Source organism: Macrobrachium rosenbergii, chromosome 42 (genome assembly GCF_040412425.1).
Source record: "Macrobrachium rosenbergii isolate ZJJX-2024 chromosome 42, ASM4041242v1, whole genome shotgun sequence".
Lineage (NCBI taxonomy): Eukaryota > Metazoa > Arthropoda > Malacostraca > Decapoda > Palaemonidae > Macrobrachium > Macrobrachium rosenbergii.
This window is the reverse complement of record NC_089782.1, coordinates 23,535,622-23,561,847: the sequence shown is the minus strand read 5'-3', so window position 1 is coordinate 23,561,847 and position 26,226 is coordinate 23,535,622. Positions and strand designations below refer to the sequence as shown.

General features: G+C 34.0%; 3 protein-coding genes across 6 annotated transcripts in view; 2 read left to right on the top strand and 1 right to left on the bottom strand.

The window, feature by feature from the left end:
• mRpS31 (mitochondrial ribosomal protein S31) overlaps window positions 1-25,215 on the bottom strand; it is a 35,282-nt gene extending 10,067 nt beyond the window's left edge. Inside the window, exon 1 of the mRNA XM_067085753.1 lies at window positions 25,073-25,215. The gene's annotated coding sequence lies outside the window, so the exon portion shown is untranslated. The remainder of the gene's footprint in view (window positions 1-25,072) is intronic.
• Window positions 529-20,677, top strand: LOC136828053 (F-box only protein 31-like). Of its 4 annotated transcripts, XR_010849891.1 has the most exons (10): window positions 531-666; window positions 3,227-3,445; window positions 5,480-5,542; window positions 5,877-5,953; window positions 6,607-6,780; window positions 7,402-7,565; window positions 8,304-8,502; window positions 8,906-9,141; window positions 18,907-20,149; window positions 20,192-20,677. XR_010849891.1 is itself a non-coding variant. In XM_067085748.1 (9 exons), exons 2-9 carry the CDS (start codon window positions 3,289-3,291, stop codon window positions 19,094-19,096), a joined length of 1,260 nt encoding a protein of 419 aa, XP_066941849.1. In that variant the 5' UTR covers window positions 529-666; window positions 3,227-3,288; the 3' UTR covers window positions 19,097-20,677. The 4 variants fall into 4 exon arrangements, 3 of the variants coding, with proteins under 3 accessions (XP_066941849.1, XP_066941850.1, XP_066941851.1); XM_067085748.1 differs by having other exon boundaries at window positions 529-666; window positions 18,907-20,677; XM_067085749.1 differs by lacking the exons at window positions 18,907-20,149; window positions 20,192-20,677 and adding an exon at window positions 12,699-17,299.
• Window positions 25,216-25,413: 198 nt separating the features above from the next.
• The window catches only part of LOC136828055 (titin-like), an 85,637-nt gene continuing 84,824 nt past the window's right edge, over window positions 25,414-26,226 (top strand). The window contains exon 1 of the mRNA XM_067085751.1: window positions 25,414-25,884. The gene's annotated coding sequence lies outside the window, so the exon portion shown is untranslated. The remainder of the gene's footprint in view (window positions 25,885-26,226) is intronic.

Sequence of the window (26,226 nt, the reverse complement as noted above, 5' to 3'; positions counted from 1 at the left end):
AGTATCCTGCTTTTCTAACAAGGGTTGTAGCTTGGTTGATAATAACAACAACAACAATAATAATAATAATAATAATAATAATAATAATAATAATAATAATAATAATAATAATAATGTAGAAATTCTGGAATTGTTTGTAATTAGCTTTATAATTTGTCAGTATGCGGCGGATTACAAATGTGTAGCCGACTACGAAGTATTTAATCCTCAAAGAAAAAGCCGACCGTGGCCGTCAACAGTTTTTTTTAACTGTTACAGCACTGAGAAAGTCACCTAGTGGATGTTTTTCCTAAGTAATCAAAATCCATCCTTTAGTTTTCACATACTCCTGCAAACATAGATAGGCAGACAGACTTACAAAAGGAACCTAAACCTAATGGCACAACCTTTTTGGCAGAGGCTAAACCTTTTTTTTTTTAATGAATGAAGAAAGATGAAATTGAAGGATTAAAATAAATAAGAAAAACTTCGATGTACATGTAAGGAAGCAAAATTGAAACACTAGCGAGTACAAGCTCACGCAAATTAGAGTCAGGATTCAGGAGCTGTTGCAAAGGGTTCAATTCCTCCTACTGTAGTCTACATTCCGTGACAAATGTAAATACAAGTGTTACAAATTACGTCACATTAAGTAATGTTATTTACGTAAAATCCACATCGCTGTCGGTAAGATGATTAGAACTGTTGCATTTTAATTAAATGTGTGGTTATTACTGCTTACGGAAAATTTTTGCTTGGCACACCTCCCAATTCATATAATGATTATTTTCATTTAGGCTTAATTGGCCTACAGCCAAGCCCAATCAAGCCTAAGCTGTAGTAAGAGGTCTAGTCAGGCTTGAAGTTAATTTGAAAAAACTCCCTGGTAAAATGTGACCACATGAGAGCTAGGACTTAAAGAAGGTGGAATAATTGTGGAGAAGGAACACGTCTAGGCTATGTTGTAAAACAAATTGTATAATATAGGCCAGGGCCTATTATTTATGGCGCTGAATAATCCTGATGGGTTCCGGCGCTTGGTCTTCAAGACCTAAATTTCATAATCAATCAATCAATAAAACATTTAGATTTTTTATCTTGTTTTAGGTAAAGTTGCAAAATACGACCGTGGCCCTCTAGCTCAGCAACTACTGGTTTAGCCTATGTGCAAAATGGGTGTCTGTTTTGTACCAGCTCCACGGGGATGATTGAAAAAAATTAATGCCGTTAACAGAAAAGACATAGGCAAAACATGAATGTCTCAGTCTTCGATTGGTGTGAATGAGACCTGCTAGTAGTTGGCTGTTTTAGCATGTATCGTACATACTTTGTGTTTTATTAATTTTTTATCGTTAGATCTAAGTAGTAGCTCCGTGGCGGCTAACTTGACTTTTTCTACAGTTTTTTGGTTGCTAATTATGGATTTTCCGTCAATTTTTATCACACCAATGTAAACTTTTAATTAACCACTGAAGTCCATCCAACAAGGGGTTTCCATACGTGATCTTCACAAGACAGAGCACGGGTATGTCTGTTTGGAACGGTTCATATCCTGTCCAGCAAGTGCAATAACTTTTTAACATATGGGTACTGGCCCCCGGCCAGTACTAAACACTGCCAAGGGACATTCCATTTGGCGACAACAAAAAATGCACCGCCAGTATCAGAAGCCTAAAAAGTGTCAAGAAAACCAGTTTCAAGGTAAACAGGCGTGGAGGCCAATACTTAGAATTACCTTTTATCATTAACCCTTAAGGGACATAATTTATCAATGTGCAGCACCCCAGACCAGGAAACTTTGAGGCTGGCAAATAAAAAAAAATCACAATGGAAAGAGAATGACACGTATAATCACACTGTATAAATAAAAATTCTAAAATTTTCCACCTTCCATTTAGTTGAAAATGATTCATTTACAACCCCTTGTGGGGCCTCATTTACAAGACAATCATAAATTTTACCAACTTATATATTTTTTTTCTAATAAATAAGTTTTTTGGATTTTGCAAAAACTTATTACTACTCTCACAATAATATCAAAACAGATAAAAAATAAAAGCAATAACAAATTTTTTGCACATTTGTTGTAAAATATTCATAAATTTTGAGAAGGAAGATCAACTTTTTTTTTTTTTTTTACTTTTACATGCTTTTTCTAATATTTCTTTTAATTTTCTTTTGTAAAATTACATTTTTATTAAACTGACATACTATCAAAGACAAAACAAAAAACAACAGCAACCCCTTCATATATTTACAAGCAAATTTACAAAAGACTCATGTGAGAGAGAGATGCAGTACCTTTCCCCTTGAAGTCACAAGCATTACTGATACTGGCCTAACCTCTCATCTGTATAAGTTGCCATTAGTGAATTTATTGGCATATAAAGTATTGGCACCTTTCAGCAAATCATTCTTACCATAACAGTGGTGTAATTCTGCTTCACACTGAAGCTCAGTCCGTCCACCTCCCCAAACCTGTTTTACTTCACACTGAAGCTCAATCCATCCACTAAGGGTTAATGTTTTTATAAACTACTCATTTGTATTTTCCCTACCCTATAGCACCCACACAAGGAGTAGTGCCATCAGTGAACCATATGTGGTGCATTGTAGGCATCACTAAAGGTTGTTTGCATCCCTACAGCCCTTAGCTGTACCCACTTTTTAGCCTTTTACTTCTACCTCCAACCCCACTTCCTCTCTTCCGTCTTACTGTTTAACAGAAGAAAACCTACAAGTCACATTAGCGTACAGTAGCCTATTGTCCGGTATTATATGAGAAAATATTTATTTTGATAATGAAAAATGGAAAGCTTAAGCAAGAGTCAAGTCATAAAAAAATTTAGACAAAGGCAGAGTAGCCTTTAGCCAGGCTTACAGCCATGTTCCAATGAAACTGCAGTTTTTAACCGTATGTATATAATTAATTCAGAAAAATTTTTAAAATGTACTTTAATTGTGCATATATTGTGACCATAGAATTGTATTATTAGACTAGAGATTGTTTTCACAATCAGAATTTTAGTATGTTAAGTTTATATAAATCCTTCACCTTCAGATTTGCATTCCTTTGTAGATTGTAATGTATGGGCTGTCTGTTATTAACCCCACCCTTTTACCATTCAGCTGATATCTTAATTTTGTTTTATTTTTCCATTGTTTTAAGTTTGTGGTTTAGCTACTACAAAATTGAGTGTATTCTTTCTCAACTTTAGTACAGTACTTGTAACTTCCTTTATTGCAGGTCAGTTATAGTGGAAGAACCAACACTGCCTTGCATTGCTCTGGATTAGGATTGGGAGTACTATGTCCTTGTTCACTCTGGATAATCTTCCAGAATGTGTAATACTAGAAATACTGAAGAGATGCAAAGGAGAGGACCTGGCTGCGGTCAGCTTGACGTGCACCACTTTGTATTCTGTTACCTCGATAGATTCTTTATGGAAGCATATTTGCCAAAGAGGTAAGCTAAGGTTTTAACTTCTCTTTGCTAACCAAGTTTACATTAAATTTTTAAAGTGTTATCTTTGAGGAGTTTTCTTTGTTGGTCACTTCCAGTCTCAAGTTCTAAAAATATTCTGATTGCTGTAGAAGGATATCAAGGGTTTTTACCTCCATATTACAATTGTTTCCAATCATGTCTTCTTTTTGTTTGTCTGTTATTTAGAAGTACCTGCAAAAATTACAAAGAGATGTTTACAAGTTGTTCTGAAACCCTTTATTTATTTTTTAGCAAGTCTTCCATTCAAACCATGTTACTATGGTTAGAGAAGAAAAATTGGAACCAATGCTTTTACTACCAAAAAAGAAGGAAAATGTGGAAAAGATCAGTAAAGAAGACTGTAATATCATTCCTAACCAGAGAATGCAGTCCTAAGAATTAGGGTAATTTCTTCTAACCCAGGTAAATACAAGTCATATTGTAGTTTTTCAATCATGCCCAAGATTTTTTTACTAAAGGTTTTTGAGTGAGATTGGATAATACAGTAAATAAATGATTGTTGTGATATACTGTTTGTATTTATCACTGTTGAAAGGTTTTACCTTGGAATTACCAGTGAAATAAAGCCAATTGTTGCCTCACATAATAATAAGATATCTTGCATTTGCAAGAAGGAATGATTAAGAGTTGCAAATGAGCAGCAAGAACACATCCAAGCCATGCTTTAGAACTCTTTCAGGTTATCATCTTATCCTTTAACAGAAACTCGGGATGTTTGTGGATGTCCATGAGTCTGAATTCATTGGTCGCTGCTAAGTATCAAAAGATCAGAAGGTACTGTTCAGTATATTCATAAAGGCAATTTAAAAAATATATGGTCTTCTCAGTTGTGGTCACTGTTTTTAATGAGCCTTCTCCAGCTGTTTCTGTCTTCAGTGACTCATTTCATAGTTGATCTGGGCAGATATTTTACAGGATGGATGACCTTCTTGACACCAGTCATCCCTGTTTAACTAGGTTTGGGACCAGTACTTATTTGAAAAAAGTATGATAAATGCAAGATATCAAACTTCTCCAAAATACTACAGTAAACCCCCCGTATTCACGGTCTCACAATTCACTGACTCACTTATTCGCAGATTTCTCTGTGGAACACATATACACATTATTTGCGGAAAATTCACCCATTTGCGGTATTTTTCACCGAGACATATTCACTAATTACTGTATTTTCATATAATTTTCATGACTAAGTGCACTTTTTGTGATAAAACTAATAAAATATTCAGGTATAAGCATTTTTAGAGATTTTTTTTGTGCTTGAACTATCAAAATAGGCAGTTCTAAGTGTTTTTAGAGGGGTTTTGAGTATTCGCGGATTTTAGTTATTTGCAGGGGGAGTGTGGTACGCATCCCCTGTGAATACTGGGGGTTTACTGTATTGTGCATATCTCAAACCAGTGGATATGGTGGCTATTGGAATTTAATTTGATAAATTTGTTTTCATCACCTCTTTTGTGCTGTTTTCATCACCTCTGTTGTGCCTTTTATCGATTTGCAGCCTTCAGCAATTTAAAGGAATTAATTGTTCGTGTTGTTATAAGAACTTGGAGTGTATGCAAGGACTAATCCAGAAACAAATTGATGACTTCAGGGTATCAGGTATCTATTATGATGAGGTATAAAGAAAACATTGAAAATTTTCCAAACCATGATTGTTGGATTTATATACTGTACCCACATAGGCCTTATAGTCAAAATACAGTAAATATTGTAACACTTATGTTACATGAAATTTTATCAGGAGCCAGCTGTCAGTGTTATTTTATTTTAAGAGGAATGGAAGTATCTGTATCAGAACTGAGCAGTGGTTGGAATGTTAGTTTATGAAGGTGCAGATCTGAGTGGTACCACATGTTCGTCAGTGATAAGGATGTTTGAAATATCTGTTACTGCTTCCTGTACTGATTTTCGTTCCCGTGTTATTGGATATTTTGCCTAGTCCCTTGATTACCCATTTCCCCCCTCAATACAGATATGTGTTTTTACTTACAGAGCTTCGTCAGGATGTGGTTGACCTTGGCAGTGTAAAATCCTACCGAATGCTTTATGCAAACTGTAAGCAATCATAAATTTTGCCTTAACTGGAAAATGCAAAATATGTGAATGGAAAAACTGCTCTGTTCATATTTATTCTTAGTTAAAATAAATCAACAGATACTGAAATCAAGATAAACCTTGTTTGTTGGAGGTTAATTATGCTTATAAAGTGTTGTTGTAGTGTAAATGTGGAATTTTTGCCTATGCTATGGTAATTCTTTTTATTAGTGCTGTAATACTTCTTTTAACTCTTTGCACAATTGCCACCTTATTTTGCAGAGTTAGCAGTATTGTAATTTGTGTTTAATTTTAAGAATTTTTTATCTATCAATTGAAATAATTTCCTTGTCAGTGCTTCACAAGTACAAATCAATATTGGGCGTGTACCAGATTGAGTGGGACCATTATGGAAGCCTGCTTGAAATAAAGGTTAGAATCCATACTTTATGATATGTGTGTATTGACTGGACAGATTTTGAAGTTTCCTGTGACCTAACTAAATTAATCATAATCATCAGCAACACCGAGGTTACAGGCAGTCCCGGTTATCAAGCGAGGTTCCGTTTGGTGTGATGATAACCGGAATCACCGCAACCTAAAAATCGGCGATTTCGGAAGCTTTTTCGGCGATTTTCGGGATTATCGGCGCTAAAAGCGCTGATTTTCGGTTATCGCGCCTCTGCAGGTATGTATCAGCGCCAATACCCAGTTATCAGCGCTGATAAGTGGAAATCGGCAATTTTCGGCGCCGAGAATTGCCGATTTTTGTCGCTAGACAAGCCCCATAAAACCGGATCGCTGTTAACCGAGCCCGCTCTAACCGGGGACTGCCTGTATTCAACTTAATACTGCAGTTAGTGAATTTTGTTGTAATTAGAAATAGAGTTCCTGATTATAAATAATGTTAAACTACACTTCCAATTTAGATATTTTACATGTGATAATGTAACTAAATGTCAAAGTTATCAGCTTACTTTAGTACTGAAACAGTCATTATTTAAAAATATTCTTTTGACTAATAATCATTATGACATTATATATCTTACTGTAAATGACAAGGTCTTTGTCCTTTTTCATTTTAGTATGATGCTGGCAACATCAAAGGAATAAGCATGGAGGGAACAGTTGAGGAAGGAAAGATATTTGATGATTTGAGAGAGGAAGTCCTTTTCACCATTAAAGGAGATACTTACCCACCAGAGCTCATTTGCCTCCCAGATATTGACCCACATTCTCTCACAATCAGCTTTGATCAGGTAGGAACTACTGTACACTGTATTTTTCTTTATTCAGCCTGTACATTTATTATAGAATACTCCTTTTTCTACCTTTAAAGCAATTGTAAATGGATTATATAAGGTGAGCTTTGATCTTGGAAATATAAGCGCGATGTCAACATTGGCCTAGATTCTGAGAAAAATTCAAAATTCAAATATAAGTAAAAGTGAAGGGTGAACAGTTTCAAAACTTAGCTGGACTGATTCATACATATGTATGACTTCTCCATCCCATGCTTGGGAGTTTGTGTAAAACATTTTTCAGCTATATGGTTAAGATTTTTTCTTTAGTCTGAAAACATCCTTGTACTTTGTGAAGATTATTATTTTGATTGAATCAGAGTTAAAAGAACTTGGGAAAACATAGCTATCCTTAAAGGGACCAATCAAGGGAGTGCCTATCTTAGTCTGTTATTTCTCTTTAATTTGATTGGGATAGTCTGCTGTTTGAACCCTTTGCTAATGTACTGGTTTTCCTTGCAATTTTATGAGTTTTTATTAGAGTATAGATTCACATGTTACACTGCTGCTTCAGTCTTCCATGAGTTGAAAGTAACATTAAATAAAGTTAGTGTGTTGCATTTATAATCCATTTTTCAGGCAACTGGCAAGTTAGAGTCTCGATGCAAGAACTCTTTACGTCACTTGAAAGCTTTTTTGTGCAGGCTTGAGCAAGAAGCAAACATTAGAGATGGAGATGGCGAGGAGTTCTCCTTCCAGAGACTAAGAGGCTTTATGAAGCTGAGATACCTCAAGGAACAGTTGTAAGTATATCATTTTAATGTACCCTGGTAGACCATGGTAAATACTGTAGGCAAGGGAAGGATCCCCCCTTACCCTGAGTCCCTTTATACTCTATCACTGTGTCAAATCCAAGGCATAATTCTGGCCAAGATCAGCTTGGTCTTTCTTATGGAGCCCTGGGGGACCAAAAGAGTAACTCCTTTTAGGATGAACAGCATCTCCCAAAACTAGGTTTTTCCTCATTCAAAACCTATTATTTAGATACTGTAATGAAAGTTGTTTCTTAGCAGATGATTAAAGTATATGTTAAGCCTGAATTAATGAATTTATGAAATACTCATATTTAGATATCCATTTTTGTGCCTTCCTCATTGAGGGTACTGTACTTTCCGAAGTGCATCATTTGACTTATCATGTTTGTTAGAATTGAACTTTTATTTACATATAAACTTGAATGTGCTCTGACAAGTATCTTGGTATTCCTGTATTGATTCATATCTTACCTGTCTTAATACTCATAGTTTCTCTGTAAAGAATTGCAATTCCATTCCTTTTGGTACAACTTGTAGCAATTTGTAGATAGATATTCCATTTTAATTTTAGACTGTAATGAAATTTGTTGTATTTCATATTGCATAAAACCACAGTACTTTTGAACGGTAAGCTAAGCAGGAGAAAAGTTTTTATGGAGGTCATGTGTATATAAGTAATAGTGTGAAGTGTTATGTTAAATACTATGATGTTGGTCTTTCTGTCAGGGAAAATGATAAGCCCATGATCTCAGTGCCCCTGATATTACCATGTGCAGATGACGTGCCGGCCACTTTAAGAAAAAGTGATGGAACCCTTCCAAGTCAGATTATCACTCCTGGGCTTTTCAAGGGTGACTATTCAGCACATGGAGTTGAGCTCATCCTTTTCAAGTATATCAGTGAAAATGAATTGCATGGATACAAGGTATTTGCACTTCCTGGCTTTGTTTGTTGTTATGTATTAAAGATGTTACAGCCTATTGTGAACTGAACTTTAATAATGCGTGTAATGAGGTAGTGTGGTTACTTGTTTCTGTATAAATTTTATGGTAACTAAGAACAATATACGGTATACATACTAAAAATTTTGTTTATATGGTGCAAATTTAGTTTTCAGAGGGGAAATAACAAAATTCCCTTACTGTAAGGCAAGTATAGAAAGATAACTACAATTTCTTGTACACACTTGCCTTTTTACATATTTGTTTATGCTGTTGGCTAAACTACAGCTCCCCTGTACATTTCTTTCTCACTTTGTTTGATGATTGCAGCTTCACTGAGGAAAATTATTGACACTACTTACATCGAAAACCTGCTTTTATCTGCAGGTAACTGGGGATCGCAATGTTTCAGCAGGGAAGATATCCCTGAAGTGCTTTTTAGATTATCCAGTAAATCCAACACTGGAAGAACAAAAATCCATGGAGTCATTGCAGAATATGCCAAAAGTGAAAAGAACAGGTCCTGTCCATGAACTCCCAAAGCAGAGATTCAAAATTCCAGATCAAGTCTATGGTGCCCAGGAATCATCTGCTGTTCATGTACTGGACCACTGTTTTGCAAGGTAAGTTTATATAAGATCTTCACATTGCTTAATTTCAGGCTCTCCCTCTGGTTTCATCTACTGCAGGCCTGACTTTGCAAAGCATCAGCATTCACATTCTGCTGAGTTGCTGCAAAATTGAATGGTCTTCCTGACAGGATTATTGATGCTGATGCTCTGAAGTTTAAGAAAAGCTGTAATACAGTACTGCTGTTGACTGGCATGCACCATTAACTTAGTTTTTGCTTGTACTGTATTACTGTCAGTGTATGTAACACGTGTGATTTTTAACTTATCTTCATTTATTTGTTGTTTTGTTTCCTTGTGTTTTGTCACATCTGGGTCTTCTGTTCTTGGAAGGCATCCTTTGCAAGTTAATGGCATTTTAGAGTTGTTCCATATGCATGTGTTCATATTTTGAATTATAAAAACAAGACCTATTCTCTTACAAAGTTATTTATTCATTATTTTAACAACTGTGATTCTCTGATATTATTGAGAATCAAACTGTTGTGAACTAAAAAATGACCATACTGTACATGCCCTAGACTGTGCTATAGGGCAAGAATTATTAGAAGTTAGGAGGACCTTATGAAACACATAAATGTTAAAAAGTCACAGGAAATGTATATATCAGTGTACTTTATCAATTGTTTGTGTATTTTGATAGGAATATTAATTACAGGTGTTTGTGTATCCAGTTAATAAATCAATCTTTTGAATTAAATATCACAAACTGTAAGAGTAGTACAAAAGTAAATTAAGTTATTTTTTTAGTATGATAAGTTTTTAACAGTGACAAAATAAATAAAATTAACGTTGCTCATTCAATTGTATGGAGCTAACCACATTGTCTTCATAATCATGTGCACATCAGATTTTTCAATTTAGTGTTAGGTGTGAAATGAGCTTTCTTCACTCTTTTCTGTCTTAAGTGCACTTTCCTCCTGAATTCATATCTAGTTTAGGTCTTTATTAATGCCTCTTTTTCCATGATTTATCTGACCACCTTACAGGTCTTCAGCCTGCTTTTTACATATATTCTACATACTTTTCTGTTCTTCATTTCTTCTCCTCACATGTTACAGTTATCTCATTCTTTGAGAACTCAATCTGTCCTGTAATCAGAGCCTACATGTCTTTGCAACTTCTTTATTTATAATATGGTATTCCTATTACTTTCTAGTCATTAATCTTGTCATTCTATAGTCAACATGCTGTATATAACATTATTGTATATAGCAGTCATTGACTATTAAAGGCAAGTTATCAGTGGTTCTATTAACCAAATGCAGTTTGACAGTTAATGAGCTCTCAAAGAGAGGTGGAAAGACAACATAAAAATATAAATTCACCTATCCTTTCATTAACAAAATTTTCATAATAAAAAATAATACAGTATAATATAACTAACTGTTACCCAGTCCTAAATCCATTTATCCTATAATTTATACTGAAAATAAAATATCTACAGGCAGTTTATATTTTCTAAATGATGATACACACATTAGTTGCTGTCATAGTGTTCATAACCCCCAAAACTTAAAGAGTAGTTGAAATTTCTGTTGAGAATCTATGGTCTAATGGCATTAAAAGCAACCTGAATTATTTTATATACATGCAGTAAATGACAGAAGGAGACTAAATAAGAACTAAATACTTGAACACCTTGTAGTGTTTGTAGTTAACTCAGCCATATATTTTTACATACAACTATAGTTTAATTTTTACTTTTTGGTCATTGTAATGAGGCTATGTTTCTCAAAATACCGTCCTTTATCTCTAAAATGTATATTTTGAGATTGTATGAATAAGTCCAAATCATATAAGAAAATCACCAAAATTTGGTCTCTAATACTCGTATATGCTCTTTATGAATCCTGCTACATTGTTTACATTTTAAATATTCTGAGACCTTTATATAAATCAGTATATCAATACAAATCTCTTGCAATTGCTTTAAAAAATCAGGCTGATAAAGGACAAGTCAGGATTTTTTTTTTAATTTTAAAAATCTGGTGATAAGCATCAAATCAGTTCACTACAAAGTAATTGGTCAGATTACAATTATCGACTCAACCCTTGCTAAGCTACTACATGGTATTTCTCATCTGATGTGCTATGCTTCATGGCTGCTTTTCATTTCACTTCCCTATCAGAACTCTTCCATGAATTTAACCAAACCAACCAGTTTTAGCACCCTTTTTCCTTGCATTTTTACAAAAGGTTTGTTATGAATTTGTTACAACATAGTGCTACAAAAAATATACAGTACAGTACAGTACTGTGTTTTAAGTGTTTTTAAAATTATCACATGAAAGTCTTGTGGAAAGTTTGGAACAGGACCCATGGCTGCCCTCCAGTCTACTCAGTATTTAGTTGTAAACTCTGTTGTTAGAAATATTGTTTATTATAACAAAAAGATAGACAATTTATTGCTGTCTTCTGATACTGGCCAGAAGAAATAAGAAGGAAAGAAAAAATGAAGGAAGAAGGGCAAAGCTGAACCATGAAGGAAGCAGTAGACCTGCCTCTAAAAGGAAGAAATGTTATATGACTCGAAGAAAACAGAAGCAGGAATATTATTCCAAAGCTTGACAGCAGAACAAATGAAGCAGTCATTGAACCATGCAGTCCAAAGATTACCAAATTCCAAAGTCAGTATAGTAAGAGGTAGCCTGACAGTTGTGAGACTATCTAAAAGAAGCAATTCCCCTTTGAGCTTAATAGAACATTGATCAACATAGTATCTATAGAAACAAGAGAAGAAACCTTGCAGAAGAGAAGAAAAGGATCAAGACTTTTGAGAATGTTAGTGGAATAACTGATGAAGCAAATTTCCTTAGATTCAATTTATCTGTGAAGACAATAGAAGAACCATGCACTACAGCGGCTTTACGTTAGCGCAGGTATTTACTTCTGGAGCAGCCTGTAACAAAAATTTATTTGTCAGTGTGAACAAACACAAAGCTCCCTTACATCTTCAAATTTGTGCCTTTTCATTCTAAAAGAACTGTATTGATGGAGGAAAAGTTTGAATTGCTTTTTTTTTACGGATTGTCCTTATGCTTTGTGGTGTTCTTGAATTTAGTGCAAGAAAGTGCAGAGCAGGCTTATTTTCTCTTTGCACCATAGGATGCTGCATTGATATCTCATACTGTAAATAGGTCGAGGGGGGTGAAATTCTTTCGTAAAGATATAGGTTTTCCTTTGTGGTGTAAACCATTTAGCACGTAAACAAAAATTTTGTAGGAATGAATGAGACTGATGAGGTTTCCCTTAAAATTTAATTAAAACATTTCAAAGGTTACTGTTCAGTAAATGTTAGCAGTCACAGGCCCGTGAAATTCATATTACCAAATCAGTATCACTGTCTTCTGTTTCAGTTGTGGCCTGGGCCCAAGTGCATTACTAGTAATTAATCAAATTAAGCAATCTGAAGACCCTATGGAATGTAAAATACTATTTTTAACGTAAGACAAAAGAAAAGCTTCTTAATTACTGGTAGTTATCCGTGAATATTAAAGGTAATGATAGCATTATTTTACTGCTATATTAAAATGCTTCTCTGCTTTCAGGTACCATGGACAATGTCAGATTGCTTATGATAATTACCAGCATCCCAGCTTCATCCCAACAAACTTTGTAGTTTTTAATGACAACCTTATAGGTGCTGTGATATTCCAATTGCAAAAAGTGTCCCTTTTCAGAAGAGTAGAAAGATCGTTCCAACCACGTTTTAATCAAAATGTGAATAGCGTGTTCTAAGGTTGCATTTAGCATTTCCCATGGCATTTGGTGTCTTATTCAGGTGAAGCATTTACTGTTTATCACATCTTTTTAGGTTCAGTTTTGCTCTGTATTCTGATTTGGAATGCCCCCTTGTTTAATTATAGTCCTGTGTTGTGTTGCTTTTTAACAGAGGTTAGGGTATAACTTTGTAAATGTGTTCATAAACTGACAGCCTTATTATATTTATCCTTTCAACTGCCTGTTGTTGGTGGTGACAGACCTGTAATGATTGCATATTAAGTTCAGTAAGTTTCATTTTATCGGGTAAGGATGGCTTAGATGTGTAGATATCTCTGGGTGAAAAAAAATGTTAGCATATAATCTTGTCATAAAAAATTCAGAGGTTACTGCAAAATGAACCCCATTTGAAAATGCCCCACCTAGCAGTAGCCCTCACTGTAGATCAGGCAGAATTTAAATATTTAGTTGTCGCCACTTTTAGCTAACAGTTGACCTATTAACCATTAAACTTTTGCAAGAAGTTGCAGTTTCTTGTTATATGGGAGAAGTGAAGTCCATGTTAAATCATTTATATCTGGTGTTACACATACTTGCACCATCTAGTTTTAAATACTGTATTGGCAGATAACTGACAGTTAACATGTATAACCTGTCTAACCTCTTTTGACTGTAGAAATAACTGTTTGCAGACTAGATTTTGAACATTTGTCTTGTGAGATTCCATATTAAATTAAACTGCTCCAACAATATTACTTTCACAAATATCACAGGTACTTGACATTGCTATAGCAGTGACTGCTCTGAGGGGCAGTCAGTATATAAAACTTTTCTTCACCAGACACATATTTAGAAATTTTAACACCATATCAAGGAAAAAGATGAAGCTGCTGGTTCTAGCTATAGAGGGAAATTGACCATCGATATCACAGTTGGTCTTACATTATAGCACTGACTTGTCATGTAACCTGCAATCAGATTATTTCTTCATAGCTTATAAGGAAGAGTTGATAAGCTTATTACTCCCCACTAATAATACTCATACTTTTCCAGGAGAGGGCATCATGAAACACTTGAGGATTTATGATCATACATTTTGTAATTCTTTCACTAGTCCCCTTTGTTGACAAGGTCTTCAAGGGCAAAACTGATATATGTAATATCTTGTTTTATTTGAAGAGGCAGAGATCCTGCCAGATCTGTCATTTTTGTGCCAACATGCATTCTCTAGGAACCAATTATCAGGCACTGTCTCATGGCAAGTTTTTTTTTCTGGGCATATTAGTTAGAATTGGGTCTTAATGGGTTTTATTTTGACAGTTATGCAGTTTCCTTAATTCATCCTCCATATAGTCTCAGTTATAAAAGGAAAATTAGAGTACAGTGCTCTAATTATTAGGTAGTTCAACCAGAACACTGAATTCAAATATGAACTGGTAGGGTTGTTAAAATAGTATTGCTATCAATGATAAAATTGTATTAGGGAAACTAGGGCAGCACAAGAGGTTTTTGGAGTCTTTACAATGTAAGGTCTTGTGAGCATTCAGTTACCTGTTTTTTTTTTTTAATGGTATTATACCATGAATCAATTTGCTTGGCAATAATTTTGATTGGATGGTTAGGTAGAGTATCATTCACTTATGAAAATAGTTGCTCACAGCTTAGAATGACATTTGCTTTGTGTATCAATTATAAGCTAATAGTAAGTTGAACAGATTGTAGGTTTGTTTTCTGTAAAATGAACCATGATTCCCTATAGTACATGAATAGATAGTGATGATGGTGTGCTCACATTTTCCAACTAATTTTGAAATACCTAGAGCTTACATGCTGGGTGTTTTTGCTAAGCTAAGCTTGTAAGGTTGCCTGCATGAGTTTGAGTGAATTTTTAAAATTTTGAGGAATTTTTTAATCAGTTTTTTTAAAGCAAGTTTACTTTTATGTAAGAATCAATTTCAGATTTGTAATCTTTTGCATTTTTAATACAGCATACTTTACAAATCAGTGCGGTATAATTAGATCCCTTCTACAGTTTCCTCATATTTAGAGGCTGCAGATAGGATGGCTGTCAGTGAGGGCTACTGTTTGATGACAGGGTGTCTGATTATTGGCCATTCTTGTCTGGCAGTTCAAAATCTTTATCGTTAACAATTTTACGTTAGGTTTTCCTCCTGAGAGGCTGACATGTTATCTGCCTTATCCACTTTCTGCCTGGATTCTTCATCTGTGTACCTTTTCCATGGCCTTTGACCTCCCTATCGGTTTTTGTGTAGCCTCTTCTGTATCAATTTTTCTGACTAACTGTTCCTAACCCCTATTTATCACATGTACAAAACATGTTTCACAGGTCAGTTACCACTAGTTGATGGCAATTTAGGTTTTATTAAAAATATGTTTTGTTGTTATGAAGCTCTTGAATATTTTGAAATTTTAGTGATTTTGTATCTTATACAACATGGCTCAACAGGTTAGTTACCAAGTGTGGTATCTGTAAAGGCTTTTGTTGAAATATATTCTGCTTGTTAGGAAATAATTAAATACTTGAGAATTTCATTTATTTTATACATTAATATATTTGGTTCTTTTAAGCATATGAAACTTGTATAATGTATTGCCATTAGTCATGATGAGTAAGAGTCAAGTGTACCTGTTTCGTATGTATACAATGGTTTAGTGTGTATACAATGGTTTTGTATGTATACAATGATTTTGTATGTATACAGTGGTTTCAAGTGTATACAGTGGTATACAAATGGTGTAGTGTGAGGAAAGTTTGCCTTTATTATTGGTGATTTATAAATCTGTGATAACCATATTAAAACATAATTTATTGTATTAAAAGTTTACATAGACATAAATTTATGCATTCAATATAGCACTTCATTGTGAAGATTCAGTTGTTGTATCACTTAGCTTACAATATTAAGGGACAATTTTAACTCAGTAAAATAGTCAGTAATAATGCAGCACATATACATTAGATGGTAGTGCAGAATGTCAATGCATTTGAGCCCTGGAGATTATTAATTTCCCAGGTAAGTTCAAGTAAACAAGAAACGCCTTCTCCATTCTGATAAAGTATAATCTTGAATATGTCTTTCACACGAAATATTGTCAATACGTACAGTATTTATGAAGTGATTATTTGTATTTAATCAATGCAAATGTAATGGCCCAAAGCATGTTATGCCACTTATATATTATATCTGAACGGTGGTTTATACAGCTTCTTAGCCAACAGAAAATATAAAATAAAATCCAGTGCTACTGTTATTTTACTGAGAATAGTCCTGTGCAGTGACATGGTTAATCTCAAACTAAGGTTATATAGTTAATCACAAATTAGGGTTATAGCACAAAGGTTGTTGCTACTGGAAAGTGCAGTATTAGCATTATCTTATTAATCCCTTTCTGGACTTGAGAATTATATTAATTTTATAAGAACTTTTAAGCTGTGTTGCCATTAAAAAATGTAATCATTTAGTTTGTTTTAAATCTAGATTAACAAAGATATAATGTATATATTGTATATATATGTAGCATTATATACAAAAAGAAATCTGTGTTAATTCTGAAAGTGTCCATGTTATTATTTTTATTGTTTGTATTGTCTCAGGGAATAACTTGGTTGGAAGGAAAAATACTGTTTTTATGTTGGTCACAAAATGGTTGCTATTCAGTATTTTACTGTTTAGTTTAATAGATATACTCTCCTTTTGTTTACATTTCCTGTGTTGTAAAAGTAAACAATTTGATATTTAAGAATACCTTTCATTCCCAGTATAAAACTAGAATTATTTCCCTTGAAAATTTACTGTTATTGTAACTGCTGATTAGTAACTGCAAAAGTATTATAATTTTAAGGCATTTTATGAGGTATTTAAATTGCTGCACACTTATGCACACAGATATGCATGCACATACACACTCATTTTCTTTATTCATCTTGTTATAAATCCAGTACTGCAGAGAACTTTTGTATTTAATTTTAGAACTAATGAAGTAAGTACATATGCAAATACTGTGATTGCATACAGAAATGACTGAATTTCCTGGTTAGAAAGGTAAAGTAATACAAAAACCTGAAAAGTACCAAGGTTTCATTGCTGCAAAGTTTGCTGAAATTATAAGCCAGAGATATCTGTACCCAAAATTTGATAAACTGTCACCTTTTACCTCTTCCAAAATGAGTTAACTGGTATGTAATATTTTAATACAAATATCCTTCATAGGAAATAAATATCTCTGTACGTAGTCTAGAAGCTAAAAACACATTTTATTGGATAATACCTGATTCATGACTTGTTGAACTAATTTGTAATAACTGACTAATGACGATCTTTCCTCAACTGAGAAGCTTTTGCAATCTACCCCCCTGCTAACTGTCAAATTTTTCAAGAGGTAAATCTAATTTTCTTTTGTGGTTAAACCATGCTGTTTTCTTTTTCCCTTTTTTGTTCCCATCAGTCCTGGATTAAATAAGGGCATGAGGAAACTAGTATATATCCAATCAGCCTCCATATTAACATCTGATGTTGGACTAGTATACAATAAATGCTTCATTTCTGGTCTCAAGTCAACTTCAGGGGTTGGGCCAGATAGAAAAAACTCCCTTAACATCTGGTGACTGACCACCGAAAAAAAAAAAAGACATCTAGTGCCGTGTGACTATCAGAAAAAATGTTTCATTTGTAGTTTAAATCAACATCCAGCGATGGGCCGGTAAGAAAAAGCATGCATAATTTTTTGCCTTAACTTTTGGGTTTGGTTAAAATCACAAGATATAATGGTATGATTCAGCAAACTAAGACATTACATTGATTATCTTTAGAAGTTATTAAACACCCCAGTCACAGAAATCATCACCATAGTAGTCAAAAAAGTTCATTAAAAATTAAAGTCAATCAAAATATACCAAAGATTTGCATATTAACTAACTTTATAAGTTATACTCGAATGGTAAAAATTAAAAGCCGAAGCAAAAATTACCTTGAAATCTGCACAGGTAATGCAACCTGTATCTCGGTAGTACACTATTATTATACAGTATTATTATTGGATAACTGACTCAGACCGGAGTCAAAATCCTTTACTCTCAAAAGACTGCCCTTAAGGGTTTGTTCTTATGAAATGAAAATTTGTATTGTATTTAACAAAATGGAATTTTAAATTTAGAAAATGAAAACTAAAACTCAACAAACAGGAAATTACAGTAACAGTAAATAACTGAATGAACATAACTTATAGAGAGAAATGACAAACTTTTGGAGATGATAAATGCTGTGAGAAATTTAACAAGTTAATGATGCAAATTTATGAACTTTCAAATTAACCCAGAAAGTTACAGAAAGTCTTATTGCACTATGTGGTCGAGCACTTTTGGCAATGAAAATTAACATGCAATAAAATAGGGTACAGGACAGTCACCAAGTGGTTGGGATTTTTCTCCAAAAGCACCTTTAATAGTGAAATTCTTGTAGGAACTGTCAGAATCTAATATGTTGTCAGCACAGTATAAGTGTGAAGAAACTATAGTTTATTAGATAAAGACTTCTTGTTGCACAGCAATATAAGTTAAAAGTAGTCAGTGCTATGGTCTGGGCACTTAAAAGAACAGGAAGAGATTCAGCAGTGTGCAAACAAAATGGTGAGCACTGGAAGGCTCGTATTATAAAAGATGAAGCACAGTAGCATAGAGATGCAGTGTTCCGAGGCTGGAAAACCTTACTGGAAAGAAGAGCAATCAACCAGAGAAGGAACAGTAATAGAAGTACTATAGTTGAACGCTGACCATTTGGGAGGCCCAGAACATCAAAGGGAATGGGCCCCAAGGAGAACTTGGGCCAGATGGGAATTCAGGTGGAATGCATGAGATATGAGTATAAAGAGAACTCTTGTGTTTCCAAGTGCTGACAATAAATGAAAACCTCACCTAAAAATATCAGGGATGATAGTGCTGATAGTTAAAACATTTTTACTGTAGTAAGTTTTTAAAAGTCCCATGTGCCTAAATTTTTTACATTTTTTTGTTTTCAGGTACCACGGGGAATGCCAAGTTGCTTATGATAATTATCAGCACCCTAGCTTTATTCAAGCTCATTTCGTAGTTTTCAATGACAACCTTATTGGGGAAGTGCTTTTTGATCTTGAGTGTGTGTCATTATATGCCAGAGTAGAAAGGTCATTTCAACCACGGCTTTGCCAAGATGTAAAAAGTGTATTCTGAGGTTATGCTGTATATTTCAAAATCAAATTCATCACAAATCATCATAATTGTAATACTGAATATTTGGATACAATTTAGCTTTGTATAAAAGATTTGTTTTGTTCCAAATTTATGGGAAAAATGTATAATTTTTTCTTGGTCTGTCAATTTATATATGTTAGGAGTTGTAACCATTTAATTTTATTATTAAGTTTTCTCTGTCTTCTCAAGCACGAGCATAATATTTTGTGGTAGTTTGCTAATCAAATCAAAAACCTTTTGGATGATTTTTTAGGATATGTGCACATTATTATTAGTAAACATTATCAAAATAACTAATCTTTATGAAGGTTAGCAACTGGATATTGCAATATACTGTATTTATATTTTCTTATAGCCTTTGCTTTGTGTTTTGATGATTTAGATATCTGTGATAACCAAGTCAGAACTTAAGTTCTGTTACAGTCTTTTACAAGAAGTGAGGATGAAGCAGTGTTAGTATACCATAGTAAATTAAAAAAAAGTATTAGGATTAGCCAACATGACACAAAATAGAAGCTCAACAGTCTAAATCAGCGTTTCTTAACCTTTTTCGACCTTAGCACCCCTTTTGGTCAGGCCTAAGCAGTCCAGCACCCCCTACCATTGGTTAACACCTAGTTACTACTAGGATAAAGTAAAGACAAGTGCAGTACACTGATATTTTACCACCACATGTGTGACCTTCCCCAGCACCCCCTGAAATTGATTTCAGCACCCCAGGTTAAGAAACGCTGGTCTAAATCAAGGTTCAGTTACCATTCACTTACTTCTTGCCATAAAAAAATGTAGGTGTCTCTGTACTCTCATGGAGTATAACCTTGAGACTACAGCAGACTAAGAGTACATGAGCAACCTTTCCAATTTGTTACATTGATCAAGTGGTACTGCACAGCATTTTGTCAAGTGAGATATGCTATACTGAGTTGTTGGGTAATGTTTTGAAAGAAGCATGATTAAAAGTAAAATAATGGGTTCCTATTGGTGAAAATTTATCTGATGATGATTATGTTTAGAATGTTTGGCGAAATAAGTGTAGTCATGTTTATTGTGGAAGAAAATGTAAGGGGCTTATAGTTGGGGAATGTTAAATGGCCCAAGTCACAGAAACAAAAGTAGGGGAATGAAGAAGTTGGAAACCAAGTCATCTTGAATGAGATGGCAAAAGTTTTACGTGAACATAGCTGTGTAAAGGGTGGATGTGTTGCTTACTATAATGTAATTTGAGTGAGAAGTCTGAGCCCAAATCGAGGTTTGCCCGAGTCATGAAAATTCTTAAAATAGCATTTGACAGAAGCGAATGTGAAAAGTGATGAAGATTATTCGTGAGGATGCATTTTTATTAGAATTATTCTAGGTTTTTATGATGGATGAAGTTTTTATATGCATATGATTTATCAGAAACAAGGATATAGTATTATGCAGGTTAACTAGACTTGAGAGTCGTTAGCCTGATGAAGCAGTCTCAACTTCTCTTTTTGTGTTTTTCATGGAGGTTTTTGTTTTGTCTCAAGAGTACTGAAAGTGATTGTACAGTGTTATGAAGTAAAGTATATGCACACTGCTCAAGTTTTACTGAAAATCCTGCAAATCAAAGACACTAGGTAATCAAAATGTACCTATTATTCGAAGAATGGAAGCAATAAAGGATGTAAGACCCAGTATCTGTCATTGTCATTTTATATGCCAACACTAGGTCTAAAATAGTCAATATAATTTCATTTTTTTTTTGCTGCAATTTTTTACCTTGTGACAAACCTCAAAATAGATCTATCTTTCGGTGGTCCCGGTATAATGCTGTATGAGCCGCGGTCCATAAAGCTTTAACCACTGCCTAGTGGTGGCCTATCCTATATCATTGCCAGAAGCATGATTATGGCTAACTTTAACCTTAAATAAAAAAAAAAAAACTACTGAGTCTAGAGGGCTGCAATTTGGTATGTTTCATAATTGGAGGGTGGATGATCAACATACCAATTTGCAGCCCCCTAGCCTTAATAGTTTTTAAGATCTAAGGGCGGACAGGAAAAAGTGCGGACGGGCAGACAAAGCCGGCACAATACTCTTCTTTTACAGAAACCTAAAAAATGCACTGATGAAAAGAGAATGAGGGATGAGAGTGATACAAAAGGCTTCTGAAACCCAGATTTAAAAATGAGAGAGACTAATATTCTTCTTTCAAAGGGAAAACAAGAAATTGCTGCAGCAGACTTAAGCCTGTCAACAAGAACAGATTCTCTCCGTAATTGAAAGATAGACAGTACCATTAATCACTGTAATGACAGTTGCAGTTGATAAGATTTTTTCTTATTTGACTTAAATGCTGACTAACATAGAAAGCAAGTCATTTGAAGGCAAACAGAAAAGCAATTTTTGTCGTTGTTGAAAGAGCTGTTTAGTTGATAATAATTTAATAAAAACACCAATAAGTGCTGAACGAAAAATATAATAATATATATATATATATATATATATATATATATATATATATATATATATATATATATATATATATATATATATATATATATATATATATATATATATATATATATATATATATATATGCAAAGTATTAATTTTCTTCATGTATGCTAAGAAAGGACCCTCTCTGATTTTGGTTCATGCATCTACTTTTCATACTGGGATATATGAAAATTTTTTGGTGTCATTTAAAAGTTGAAAAGCGTTCCCAGAAAAAACAACAAAAATAAAAGGTCAAAATAATTAACTGAAGTATGGAGGAAGCTAAAACGATTATACTTAGCCTTAAACAAATATTTTTTAGTTCATTTCTTTGTACGATTTGTGCTCGTTACCTCCTTTTAAAGGTTAGGCATTGTTTTTTTTTTTTTTTATTTTTGTTTGAGGCCATTAATTTTTTCTTATTTATTTCAAATACCACGTGCATTCATGTAAGTTCATTTGGCAGCGAGGATGCACTAGCGCAAATCCCGGGGGTGGGGGCCACCTGGTCACGTGCCTCGTCATAAAAAATAATGACAAAATAATAATATTGAAGATTTAGATAATAATAACATAAATGAGAAATACAGAAATGGGGAAAAAATAAAAAATCTGTTATAGAAATAATAAAATTTTAAGAAAATTTCATGTGTATATATGTGTGCGCGTGTGTGTGAAAATTGGTGGCCCGCCCATGAAATTGTTCTGGATCCGCTAGTGCAAGGAGGACTGGCCATATATTGCCATTCGAGTCATACGTAGTTTATCGTGAGTTACTGAGCTGCAAATTTTTAAAAAGGTTGAAAATTTTTTCATGGTGATATGAATTACTTCAGTTGGTCAACAAAGTTAATTTTTAAGCTGGGGTGCTGATAATGAAGAGTAATTATACAGGTTCTTTAATGTACTGTGCTCACGACAGCACAATGATAAAAATAATTAGTAAAATGACGTCTTTGCAAGTCGGAAACAGCAATTTTTACATACTACCGTAAAAACACCATTCACCAAGAATGAAGTAATAGAGCTGCATTTATTTTTTACCACGAAAAACTACAATAAAATGACTTTCAGTGACATAGTTTACTGTTACTGAGTAAAGCACATTACTGTAGACTTGATGATATGGGAACACAATAATAATAATAATATAATAATAATAATAATAATAAGAAGAAGAAGACGCTGCAAATGCCTCTAAACTTCTCAGTTTCCTTACATTTCTAGCTACGCTTTCTTATGCACGAGTTGAGTGCGAACGGGAAATGGCTTAATTACGAAGAAAATCTTAATTATGCATTTTAAGGGGTTTCTGTAACCAATAATGCAATGAAAGATATTAGAACTATTGCAACTCTTCTGTCGAATCCAGATATATTTTGCTAGGGTTGGAATAGACCCATCCTTGTCATAAACTACTGTGTTGTAAAGCTTTTTTATGTTCAGGAATAATATTGATTATAATAACAGAAAAGTAAAATATACAATAACAATAACAATGACAATACATATAGTGATTCTTCTTTGTTATTTACTCGCCAATTTCGTTATGAAAACAATAGTGCTCTCTCGAAAGCTATGCAATAGCACATATAGCCTATATTACAAAACAATTTTGTATCCACGTGATCAGATGTTAAAAAAAATAATGTAACGAGAGCACTGATGTAACCCTAAAAAAAAAAAAAGAGAATTTTCGGCCCAAAGCCAACAAACCACACTTTCTCTTGTAGTTAAAAAACGGCATTAACAAGTTCACAGAAATGAGGATACAGTTTTAACAATAAGCAGGACCCTGTATCCTAGACATTAAGTCCCTAAAATAGAACACACCTTCTCCCCCATAAAATGCAGGTACACAAGGTGCTAAAAAAGAGAAAGGACCAGAGTATCAACATCGTTAACTTGAGATCCGAAGGTTGTGACGCAAGGAGGTGCTTAGCAGCGCCATCTGTAAGACAAAAGTGAAATTCTCGACTGGGACGACTGATTGCGGAGGGCGAGAAAAGACAGGCCCATTAGGAAATGCGAACTTTTCTCTCTAACTTTTTTTATTTATTTTTTTTTTTAGTTTATTTCTCTGTGCGAGTTGGTGCTCATTACCTCTTTTTATGCTTTGTTTCATTTTTTTGGTTTGAAGGCATTAGTTTTCTTTTTATTACAAAGGCCACATGTACTCATTTTCTTTAGTCTCCACTTTAATTGAGGTGGACCTCACTATTTCCAGCTCATTTCCTCATAAAAAAATAATGATAAGCACAACATTTGTATCATATTTACCCAGGTACAGTGGTGTCGTTATGAATTCATATTAGCTATAGCGAATAGAATAAAATATAGAATTTAGGGTAATGGCCAAGTGCTGGGACTAGGTGCCATTCCAAATTCCCAAAGGACAATTTTTGCCAACACTAATTTTAACCTAAATCAAACATGATTATTGAGGGAGATGAAATATAAAATGTTGTAAATGTAATGTATATATATATATATATATATATATATATATATATATATATATATATATATATATATATTATATATATATATATATATATATGTATAACTTGACTTGAGTGTTTAAGTGTCAAATAGTGTATGAATAAAGAACTGAAGTTAATTAATATTTTTTTCATAAGTTATGCAGCACCGCTATGCAAAAAATTATTAATAATAAAAAAATCAATGGTTATTTGACCATCAGTTCTCACTGTTTTTAGTATATGTATCTATATTTATTTATATTTTTAGTATTAATATATTTTTTTTAGACAGACCCAAAAACAGGACAGATTAGCGTCCTTCTTAAGGTGAAGCAGGACAGAGGGCAGAATGCTCAAAAACAGGACTGTCCTTCCTAAAGCAGGACGTCTGGCCACCCTAGCTGGGACATATGAAGTCTTTCAGCGCTGAAACGGAAATTGAGAGTAAAAAGGTTTGAAAGGTGTAATAGGAGGAAACCGAGCAGTTGCACTATGAATCAACTGTTAGAAGGGGGTGGAAAGTAAGATGGAAGACAGAGGATAAGACAGGGGTTGCAGGTAGGGGCCGAAGGGGCGCTGCAAAGAACCTTACTTTATGAGAGAGAGCGAGAGAGAGACGTGCTGGTCAGTTTCTCTGGTCGAATATTATGTCATGTCACACTATGAAAAATATTCACCTAGGCCTGGTAAAAATCGAACATTTCCTCTCATCTCATTACCATTAACCCACTTCGAAAAGCGAGACTATCTGGAACTTAGCCTGACGCATACGCGAAATCTTACATGATCGTTCTAATAATTAACGAATGAGTACACGTTATGCCGCAATATAACTGAAATGAAATGGGCGTTTACCCAGAACTCCTCCAAAAACTGGTGACTTACATGTCAGCGAGGTGTCAGGTGACGCCATTGCTTAAGGAAGTTATATTTTACTATGGGCGAGGGTAGAACAAGAATGCATGGACGTGAAGTATTTTTCAATAAACGAAAAATGTATCAACTTTACCTTGTTGAGTTTCTGTTTGCGGTGTGATGAGCACAGCATGCAAGATACGCCATGGTTTGAACTTTAAAGCAAACAGATAAATAATCAAGACATCGGAGACTTGCTTATTCCCGCCCACCAAAGGAAAGAGATAATGCTGGAATGTATTTTTGACATAATTATAAACCCAAGCGGTCTCTTCTCCAACGGAAGACAGAGGAAGAAAATTAACATCATAATCATATATATCCTTTAACGTAATGTATCCCCATACTACCCAGACCCAAAGTAACGGATATCCAAATTTCAAAATGTCCTTTTAGATCAACAAGTGGTTTCGCTGTGATTACGCGGTCCTCATCAGTTTTGACTCTTCGTCATGTTGGTGATAGGTCAACATTCCTCAGCTCAATGGAAGTTGAAACTTTGCCAACTTTTTTTCAATATCACAAGCCCTCATGTGTATGGGTTTATCTTGCGATACATTTAGCAACTCCTGTAGTGGGCACTCTTCTCATGCACAACTGGTTTTGATGTCATGTGGCAAAGAACTGTGGATGGAGTTCATTGCTTTTGGAAAGTTAAGTTTAAAGACTAGGGTGACCAAGGGAAGAGGAATAATTGCATACGAGACGCTCTGCTAAATTAAGGAGAAGGATAAATTAGCCCGAAAGACAGTGACCAAAAAAGTGCTACTAATGGCAACTACGAGAAAGAACCATCGAAGGAATCAAGTGGGCTACAACATACTTTGGTACTATTAAGATTTGATGCATATCATATGGGACCAAGAACTCTCAGGGCCTTCTTGCTCCAACGTAGACATGGATAAGGTTAGTGAGACATTGTCCTCACACTTACTGTAATTATTTATTCATTTACATGTTTTTACATTACATGTTTATTTTTAAGAACGTAGTCAGTACCAAATGCGACAAGCATATTAAAGCCCAAATGTTATACGTGCAATAGTTAATCCACGGCTTGAGGAAGAACTGTATAATATATATATATATATATATATATATATATATATATATATATACATATACATATATATATATACATACATTATATATATATATGTATATATATATATATATATATATATATATATATATATATATATATATATATATATACACAGCACGGGTTTCAGAATAATTTCTGACTCA